We start from the raw sequence: 11,072 nt of genomic DNA, 5'->3' as shown, positions 1-11,072 counted from the left end.
AAGAATAAAATGTCATCAGCTAGCGTTAGTGGTGAACAAATCGAGCAAGTGGAATCTGACTTTGGCAATTGTGGTGGAGGAAGCGAAAGAGGAGAATATCGACAGTCATGGCTAGGGAAAAGAGGCCAAATTGGTAAGCTAATTTTGCAAATGGAGCTCGAGGTAAGTAGTGTTAAGTTTTAATGCCATGTTGCATTGATCAACATGGCATTTCATTTTGCATTTTTATTGGCTAGTCAGTAGACGTAGGTTGTAGCAGCAAACTCACTGTGAGATGATCATGCTAAATTTCTGACACTGGGCATTTTACAGGGGTTAACTCTCAACACAACACAAGGGTTAAATATCCACATGACTTTAGTTTATCTATGAAACACAAAAGGAGAAATCTAGCACAATGTTCAAGCTGCTCTTTTCCATACAATGGAAGTAAACGGCAGGCTGTTAAGTGAATAATAATTTAATTTCAGCCTGTTCTTCCGATAAACCTATTGTATTGCTTAGACTAATTTGATTATTTTTATTTTGCACTTTTTGAAGCTTGACATCCCTTGGGTCCTATATCCACCTTCACTGTATAGAAGTGAGAAGCTAAGACATTTTTCACAACATCCCCTTTACCTTTCCACTAAAGAAATAAAGGTATTCGTGTTTGGATTGACATATATGGGTAAAAAATTATTAGTATTATTTTTTTTTTGGGTGAACCCTTTAAAAATCTAAATAGAAATCAAGCTACAGAATCAGAGCATCTCTCACACATTCCCCAAAAAAATAAACACACTCATACATGGGGACGGGGGACAAACAAATGACGAATTATACGTTTTATAATTTTCGTTTTCCACTACTTAATAAAACTTCACTAACAGTTATGGATATATAACAACACTTCAACAACACATTATGGATATGATCCCAGTACTGCAGGTGTCAAGCGCGTTTGGGATTTGAAGCTACAGGAGTCCACATGTGCTAAAGCGTTTCTTCACAGCAAGTGTCTCAGGATGATTATGCTCCCTTTTATTTCCTCAGGAAATTCCAGCTGTGAGAACTCCATGAAAAAGCAAAACAGCTACGAACTACAGCTCTCATCCACTTAAGAGGCTGCTTGTTCTAAATAATTGAACTTTTTATGATAAAAATGTCCAAGTTATCCTATTTATAAAGATGTAATGTTGAATCTATTACACATCTGACAAAATCGGTTTTGAAATCAGTTGAAAATCACCAGAGGTAAGCAGAGTGCTGTTGATTTGAAACCGTCTGCCTGCATTATAGATCAAATATCGCATAATGCTAATCTGAGGGGTCGTGACTAATCTGCCTCATGTTAATTTTAGCATGGGGTGTGTATATTTGAGTTCTGCACACACAGTAATGACAGACGGAGCTCTCTCGGCTGCATGAACTCATGCACAGGCTCAACCTGACTGACACCTTCACATGCAAACACACACGTATAGCCAAAAAAATATGATTTTCTTTGTCTATTGTTTGTTTGTTTTTTAACGATAGTTTGTGTGTATATATATTTGGATTAAAAAAAATAATTTTTACTGGAAAATAAGACAAATATAATGATTAGCAAAATGAGTTTGTGCAGTCGAGTGCGCAAATAAACTGCACACACAAATAGGACTGTACGTGTCAATCATCTACCAAAAGCTGTTTGCTAGATTCAGGATCATTTTCCCTTCTCTTCTGATTGGCTGGGATATTTTCTAGTAGCCTTAGGAACTGATTGGAACGCATGAAACATAATCCTGCTATACATTTTAATAATAACATCCCTGTCCTCTGTCAAAATTGGCCGTGACAGCCCAGTTTTGCATATTACTACTTTCAAATATATACTGTATGTGTGTGTGTATGTGTGTAGACAGTTTTACACACAAGATTATATAAAAGACCCAGTTTAGGCGATGGCATTTCATTATAAAGGTCTGTAAGTGATGAGCACAGGCAGAACGTTCATGATGGGTGAGATGGGGCTAGCTGACATCACTCTCAAAAATATACTCACTATAGCATATTTTTGTTGGTAATAAAGCACTTGTTTGGCTTATTGTTGGAAATGTAACCTGGCTGTCAGTGCAGAGAGACCTCACACACACAGACATGTAAACACATGGCTACACTCACACTCACACGCACACACACCTGCTCTGTTAATCTCTATGATTTCCTCCTGTGCAAGAGGACAGTCTCCTGCCATGCTTCCAGAGCCCACCATACCGCCCAGCACATTACCCATGATCCTGTGCGGTGAGGCAGTGGCCATTGCCAGGGCATCTGGCTTACAGTAGTTGGGCGATCCAGGCTGCGGAGCCCGCGGGATGTGCTTGTTCTTTTTCTTGGGCAGCTTCTGCTTGGCCATGGCCAGAGAGTAGTACATGCCGAAGTTATTTACAATGACGGGCACAGGCATGGCGATGGTCAGCACGCCTGCCAGGGCGCACAGGGCACCCACCAACATACCAGACCATGTTTCGGGATACATGTCACCATAGCCCAGTGTTGTCATGGTGACCACGGCCCACCAGAAGCCGATGGGGATGTTTTTGAAGGTGGTGTGGGCGCTCGCCGTGGGGTCAGCAGGGTCGGCGCCGATGCGCTCGGCGTAGTAGATCATAGTGGCGAAGATGAGCACTCCGAGAGCGAGGAAGATGATAAGGAGCAAGAATTCATTGGTGCTGGCGCGGAGCGTGTGACCCAGCACTCTCAGCCCCACGAAATGCCGAGTTAGCTTGAAGATTCGCAGGATTCGGACGAATCGCACCACGCGCAAAAAGCCCAGCACGTCTTTCGCCGCTTTAGAGGAGAGGCCGCTCAACGCCACCTCCAGGTAAAAGGGCAGGATGGCTACAAAGTCAATGATGTTCAGCGAGCTCTTGAAGAACTCGGCCTTGTCCGGGCAGAAGATGACACGGGCGAACACCTCGATGGTGAACCAGATGACGCATACGCCCTCCACGTAGGTCAGCCAGTTGTCCGTCACTACCTCATACACAATCTCCTCCCGCGTGACGTTCCCCACTGTCACGTTCTCTGTCTTATTGTAGATGGTGTTGAAGGCCTCATGTGTCTCCAAGCAAAACGTTGAGATGGAGATGAGGATGAACAGGAGCGAGCCGAACGCCACATACTAAAAACAGAGAGAGGAAGACAGAGAGAGACAGGAAGACACAAAGAGAGATGAGAAGATGAGCACAATTATATTATACAGAGAAATCAGTGAGATCACTACTGGATCACTATTAACATCAAGAACGGTTACAGTGTCATTTCTATGGCAAAATTGCAGAAACAATAACAGTCTGATCATCAACATGACCTAGATCAGGGTCTTCAACAAGCGCTCCGCCAATTATTGTTTTATAGCAAACACTAAGGCTCAATCCCAATTCACCCCTTGTACCCTAAAACAGAGTTACAAGGGCCAAGGGGTTGAAATATTCCCCTACGAAATGGAACAACCCTTCGTGAACCTGATACGTTATCGGTCGTCGGCGATGGCTCTCCCGTTACGTTTTTACAGGATTTCTCCATGACTGCTCTTAACTTTGAGAAAAATGTATGTCTTTTCTGATTCGGAAAGGTAAGTCATTATACAATTTCTTAATTTAAATGACTGTAGTATTATTATAAGAGTAAATAAAGTGCATGGTGGTGTCATCTGGTGCTAAATTTAAGCCATCTCGCAGGTGACTTGCGATGCATTCTGTGATCTTTCTTGTAGCCCTTCGATTGGAGTGTGCCTCTGAAAAATCTCAGTTTTGAGGGATATGTAGCCCTACCCCTCGCCCTACCCCCGACTTCATACTCCTAGACGTGAACGCGCAAAACGGAGGGGTAGGGCCAAGGGGTGAATTGGGATTGAGCCTTAGTTGTGTCCCAAATGACATAATATATATATATAGTATGTACTCTACAATTTCACATTAGTAAACTCATGTGAAAAAAACTTCTTGTCTATAGTCAACAGTGTAGCGATGTACGGAGCACGTTTGTCAATGTGGGGAATCCATAAACTCTGCATTTCCGCACTCTTTGACCCTCATGTGAGTGAATTCCTAATTAATTGACTGGAATTTCCCCAGCATAACAACTAAATGTGGCCGTAGCTTAATGTATGAATTTTAGAAGATTATTTTCTCGTCTAGTCTGAAAGCCCTTCCCCTGTTGTTTGTACGGTTAAAAAGTGCATCATCCCAGTATTTTAAGTGCACCATTTCTTGTCGGTATTTTCAGTAGGAACACTCTATTCACACTATTTACGGTAGGCCTATACTACAAAATGGCTACCATAGAATAGAGCACAAGCACACAAATTGGGACGCATCTTAAATTTTGTAGAAAATGAACCAAGCTAAACCTAAACTTAAAAAGCTGAGTTCCACTAAACGTTTCATTGTTTCTCAAAGATTCAAATATACCATGTAAAATTTAAATGTAATAATAATAGTTGTTTTAATGGCCCTGCAACTTACGTATCATAAAATATGTGAATGCATTAATATGAAACAACACACATTATTATAGGCCAGGCTTAAAATGCAACACTCAATTAAAACCTTAACAGAGGGTCCCGTCCCTGCTTGGTCTTTCTATACAACAAAGTGTCCTTGGACTGAAAAAGGTTCAAGACACCTTTCTAGATAGATGGATTTTATAAATCAAAATAGCAAGCTGGGATTCTCTCTTTCTGTGCTCAAAACCGTAAGCTGTTGGCAGCAGGTACAGAAGAACATTGAAAACAAGCATATACATTAGTGCTATAACATCCAGGGGCTGCTGTGATGCAGTTTGAACCACTGCAGAGGTCGTTCTCAATCACAAAGAGATCGTTCTACCACAGATAGAGGGCGCCAAATACTACAACAAAACAGCGAGTGCTCTGTGAATAGTGAGACTGGTGTTAATGCAGCAGTCTCATTGACACGCTGCACTGAGGAAACACCACAGAAAAGGAAGATGGGGTAAAGGAGACTTTGTGAAATGAGTGTGAAGACAAGGAGAGTAGATGATAGAGGCAGTGAATGAGAGAAGAGATGGGTATGTATACACAGTACTGTAATGGAGGGGAAGAAGAGAGAGAGAGAGAGAGAACAAATAATAATAATTAGAAATGAAAAAAGGGGCTAGTGAATTATAGCAGTGTGCGTGGTCACCATTCTGAAAAAAGAGATGTCATGTTGTCTCTCCTGTAGATAGATGTACATTGATTGGCTGGTGCACATCTCTTGTTAAAACCCACAGCCTCTTCTACCATCACCTGCAATCAATATAATCTGTTTATCTCAGTCCACCTCAGTGCCAGCATCCATACTGTGATTTTTTTTTATGTAGCCCATCATTAAAGCCATTTATTTGGAAGTGTGTGTGTGTGAAGCGCTGCTGCTGCCATTCCCCCTCTGCAGTGCTCGCATTATTCTCCCCACTCCCCGCTTCTCATTTCTCCCCCTCCTCTCTGTCAGTCCACACTTGCCCCTCCTCCCTTTACTGGGGTAAACCATTCCTTTTGCAGAGGAATATCTCTCCACCTCCTTTTCTGCCTCCAGTCTTCTGGCTCCTCTGCACTGACAGTCCTCCTACCATGTTTTCAATTTTTCTGTCTCTGTGGCTTTCCTGCAAGTTGCCCAGATGTCCCACACATTTCACAATGGCATGGCAGACATTTACAGTGCAAAAATAATTGTCATACTAGTCATCAAGTGTTTTAGCTGGTTTTCCCAGTATCTAAACTAAATATATTTACCTGAGATTTATCTTCAGAGAATATATTGTGAGTAAAGTTTATTTTACCTTACACCATTGCCAAATTGTTTTTTAAAGAATGAATAATCACAAAATGTTGATGAAACAAAAAGAGAAAAAGAAAAACTTGCCAATGGGGTAAGAAAAATAAATATAATTTTTATTCACTGAAAGAAAAATTAAGTATCTTTTTATCATTATTATTTTGTTTATTAAGGGTTGCAATGAAACCGAAATATGAACAGATATTTTCTTCCGTATTGCGATGTACAAACGAATTATGAAAAATAAAAATAAATGTAGGATGGGGACATGTTTCTATGAGATGTTGACTGGATTTGGCCATTGCATTCAAACATAAATTAAAATATTAAATAAAATATTAATTAATATTAAATAAATTAAATATTACATTTTGTTTAATCATTATTATACAGTTGCAATCTAAATTATTAAACCCCCCGGAGACTGTAATAATTTACAAATGTAAGCTTTTCTAAATATAGTTCTAAAAAATGCATCTATAATAGTTTAGTGGCATCTATAATAGTTTACAAGAGATAATGTCAATATATAATGTAATGCTTTTTTATTGTGGTAGCTGTCATAATTATTCAACATGCTGTTTTCAGTCACTTCATTGTTTGGTATAATTTAAAATTGTGTTAAAATACAATTAAGCCTTTGGAAACTCTATAGCAAAACTGAAAGAGATTGTTCTGTTACACATAAATGAATTCATCCCATGCAAGTGCTAAAGTTGAGTAGAAAATAGCCAAGTCAAAAGAACTCTCACAAAAGAGAGAAGAAAATGTTTTATTACATAAAAAATTCTATGGCTACAACAGATTCCAAAACACTAAACGTTCCTAGAGACACAGCTGGCAGCCCTTATTCATTAGGTTAACATTTGTTGTACCAGAAAACTTTTAATGTGGTGAAGAAAAAGCAAAATATCATTAAGGGGAATAAAATGTTTGATCAGATTAACTGAGAGTAAAGGATTACAAGAGCATGTGATACAAGTAAAAAACTTAATAGCATAATATAAGAAGAACACTAGAAAAGCATGGCCTTCATGTTGGGATATCTTGCAGAATCCCACTCTTGACCAAGAAGAACGTAAAAGGCAGACTTGAATATGCTCAAATTAATTTGGATAGATCTGTGGAGTCCTGGAAGAATGATTTATGGAGTGTACTTTTTGGACCCATGGATCTAGAGCCCGTTCTCATCCCAAGGCGCCATATACCATTACCACGCTTTTGTCAAAGCGTAGACATCCAACGCACATGGCACCCATTAGCGTCAAATGAGACACAGATATATTTGGGGCAGAAAGCGCCTCCTAGTGGTCTAACCCTAACCCTATCCCAGACCTAAACCTACCATAACAGAAGCATCTCATTTGAAGCTAATGAGTGCCATGTGCGTAGGATGTCTACGCTTTGGCAAAAGTGTCGTATATGACGCCTTGTGATGAGAATGTGTTGGGATCTATGATGTGTCGGTGCAAAAAAAGCAAAGTTTATGAGCAGAAGAACAACCATCTCCATGGTCAAACACGGAGGTGCTCCAGTCTTGTTATGGGGGTGCTTTGCTGTTGCAAGAGGTGGAAATCTTGACTGTTTGAAGGACATCATGACTTCTTTGAAGTATCAAGCCATTTTGGCAAAGATGGCGATGGACTTTAAATGGACTTTCCGGCAGATACATCTAAATCTACTGAAGCTTGGTTCAGGGATTAGTCGTAGAATGTTCTTGTTCTCGGCAATCTCTACCCAAGGAATGGGTAGAGATTGCAGTAGAGAGGCGACAGACGCTTCTAAGCACTTACAGGCAGCGTTTATTGGAGGTTCTAAAGAATAAAAAAAAAAAGGTTCTACACAAAATGTGACTTTTGGGGGTTGAATAATTTTGCACATGAATGTTTAGAGCCAATTCGATTTTTTTCTTTTTCTTAAATGATAATCTTAACATTCTCAGAATCACTCAAATGTGCATTAATAAACTTCCCATAATATTTTACTGATCCCTTTGTTGAATTAATACAATTTGGTTCTCAGCAGAAAATGTCAATTTTATTGAATAATTTTGATTGCAACCAAGTAAAAAATTAAGCAAATACTTTGATAATAAGATCTGTAACATGCATTCAAAAAAAATCAATAGTGTGAATTTGAATTTCATGCGTGATTAAGCGTAAAGATTGTGATCTCGATTCTAAGACCAACAAGATCTTATTCTTTAAAGACGATGATTAGACTTTTTCATTAAACGCTGATTTAATCAGTAATGAAACAAGTAAGGTGTGTTTGACTTGAAGAGGCGCTGGGCAGACTGATCGGTGTATGACATCAAATGATATACCGTCTGCTCTCTAATCACCCTCACTGTACTTGATATCATACAACAATCTGTCTGAGCAGAGCTGCTTCAAGTCGAACACAACTGTAAAGTAATAACGAGTGAGTCATTGAATCATTCATTTAAACTGATTAATAATTAAGCAATTAACATTTTCAGTTCAGTTCAGTTTAAATTCTTTATTCAGTCATGATGTTATTACAGACACAATATTAATCACAACAACAACAAAAAAATAACATTCAATGCTGAGCATGTGAATTAGACTGAGATTTGTTTTTTTGTCAGAACCAATAGTAGAGTACAGGTTATCTAGTTTAGTTATCTGTTCAGAATTGTCAGAGAACAGTGATCTCTATGTGAAAAAAAATTGTGATTCTCAATTTTAAGATTCTCAAAAAGTAAATTTATTATTTTAAAGATTAGACATTTAGAAAATTAGACAAAAATACTGACATTCCTTTCAGTCCCCATAAAAAACAATAGCAAATGAAGAAAACAGATACAAACAAAAACACAGTTTCTTAACCGTTTGAATTAAGACACCTAAAAAACAGTTTTAAGGACATCTCTCAAATAGCTGCAGTCAGGTCAATCCTCCCATGACGAACGAGAAGCAGTCAAATGAAGGACTGTGGCATCCTGTGAGAATTAACTAATTCCCCAACCCGATTAGCATGAACTAATTTAACGAGCCCATCTTGTCGTGCCCTCAAAATCCTGATGAGGGACCCGTTTGTGTGTCAAGCAGACACTCCACCACCACCACCACGCACAATGTCACCAGCACTCCACACGTTCTGCTCCAGATACAAGCGAGCTCCAATCAGTTTTCTTTAATATTCTGGAAAGGAAAGTGTTTGCACCAGCGCAGAGTGCATCATACCGTGGCTAACTCGTCTAAATGCCAACAATTTTTTCTGACAAAATGAATATATATATATATATACACTCACCGGCCACTTTATTAGGTACCCCATGCTAGTAACGGGTTGGACCCCCTTTTGCCTTCAGAACTGCCTCAATTCTTCGTGGCATAGATTCAACAAGGTGCTGGAAGCATTCCTCAGGGAGTTTGGTCCATATTGACATGATGGCATCACACAGTTGCCGCAGATTTGTCGGCTGCACATCCATGATGCGAATCTCCCGTTCCACCACATCCCAAAGATGCTCTATTGGATTGAGATCTGGTGACTGTGGAGGCCATTTGAGTACAGCGAACTCATTGTCATGTTCAAGAAACCAGTCTGAGATGATTCCAGCTTTATGACATGGCGCATTATCCTGCTGAAAGTAGCCATCAGAAGTTGGGTACATTGTGGTCATAAAGGGATGGACATGGTCAGCAACAATACTCAGGTAGGCTGTGGCGTTGCAACGATGCTCAATTGGTACCAAGGGGCCCAAAGAGTGCCAAGAAAATATTCCCCACACCATGACACCACCACCACCAGCCTGAACCGTTGATACAAGGCAGGATGGATCCATGCTTTCATGTTGTAGACGCCAAATTCTGACCCTACCATCCGAATGTCGCAGCAGAAATCGAGACTCATCAGACCAGGCAACGTTTTTCCAATCTTCTATTGTCCAATTTCGATGAGCTTGTGCAAACTGTAGCCTCAGTTTCCTGTTCTTAGCTGAAAGGAGTGGCACCCAGTGTGGTCTTCTGCTGCTGTAGCCCATCTGCCTCAAAGTTCGACGTACTGTGCGTTCAGAGATGCTCTTCTGCCCACCTTGGTTGTAACGGGTGGTTATTTGAGTCACTGTTGCCCTTCTATCAGCTCGAACCAGTCTGGCCATTCTCCTCTGACCTCTGGCATCAACAAGGCATTTCCGCCCACAGAACTGCCGCTCACTGGATGTTTTTTCTTTTTCGGACCATTCTCTGTAAACCCTAGAGATGGTTGTGCGTGAAAATCCCAGTAGATTAGCAGTTTCTGAAATACTCAGACCAGCCCTTCTGGCACCAACAATCATGCCATGTTCAAAGTCACTCAAATCACCTTTCTTCCCCATACTGATGCTCGGTTTGAACTGCAGGAGATTGTCTTGACCATGTCTACATGCCTAAATGCACTGAGTTGCCGCCATGTGATTGGCTGCTTAGAAATTAAGTGTTAACGCGCAGTTGGACAGGTGTACCTAATAAAGTGGCCAGTGAGTGTATATATATATATATACTCATCTAAAGGATTATTAGGAACACCATACTAATACTGTGTTTGACCCCCTTTCGCTTTGGGTCAAACACAAAGAGAGCATTTGCGTTTCATTCACGCCTTGGCATTAATTCAAAAAGGTTCAGAAAGCATTCTTTAGAAATGTTGGCCCGTATTGATAGGATAGCATCTTGCAGTTGATGGAGATTTGTGGGAAGCACATCCAAGGCACCAAGCTCCTGTTCCACCACATCCCAAAAATGCTCTATTGGGTTGAGATCTGGTGACTGTGGGGGCCATTTTAGTACAGTGAACGCATTGGCATGTTCAAGAGACCAATTTGAAATGATTCGAGCTTTTTGGCTTTTTGACATGGTGCATTATCCTGCTGGAAGTAGCCATCAGAGGATTGATACATGGCGGCCATAAAGGGATGGACATGGTCAGAAACAATGCTCAGGTAGGCCGTGACATTTAAACAATCACATGCTGTTCCTTCGTTGGCCAGAGGAGAACTGGCCCCCGACTGAGCCTGGTTTCTCCCAAGGTTTTTTCTTTCTCTCCATTCTGTCACCTGATTGCCACTGTTGCCTTGGCTTTTGGCTTGCTTAGTTGGGGACATTTAATATTCAACAATATTATTGATCTGTGTTGTATTATTTTCATGTCATCACTGTGAAGCTGCTTTGATACAATCTGTATTGTAAAAAGCGCTACATAAATAAAGGTGACTTGTCTTGACTTGACCAGTACACCACCACCACCAGCCTGCACAGTGAT

General features: G+C 40.4%; 1 protein-coding gene across 10 annotated transcripts in view; it reads right to left on the bottom strand.

Moving 5' to 3' along the window:
- kcnc3a (potassium voltage-gated channel, Shaw-related subfamily, member 3a) overlaps positions 1-11,072 on the bottom strand; it is a 73,842-nt gene that overhangs the window by 26,556 nt on the left and 36,214 nt on the right. For 9 of the 10 annotated variants that reach the window (XM_089128547.1, XM_089128549.1, XM_089128548.1 and 6 more), the window contains exon 3: positions 2,164-3,148. In XM_089128547.1, the coding sequence (XP_088984673.1) occupies positions 2,164-3,148 (985 nt within the window). The remainder of the gene's footprint in view (positions 1-2,163; positions 3,149-11,072) is intronic. The other variant, XM_089128550.1, reaches the window with a different exon arrangement.

This window comes from Pimephales promelas, chromosome 3 (genome assembly GCF_988280905.1).
Source record: "Pimephales promelas chromosome 3, fPimPro1.hap1.1, whole genome shotgun sequence".
NCBI lineage: Eukaryota > Metazoa > Chordata > Actinopteri > Cypriniformes > Leuciscidae > Pimephales > Pimephales promelas.
The sequence above is the reverse complement of the archived record's forward strand: the minus strand, read 5'-3'. Positions and strand labels throughout refer to the sequence as shown.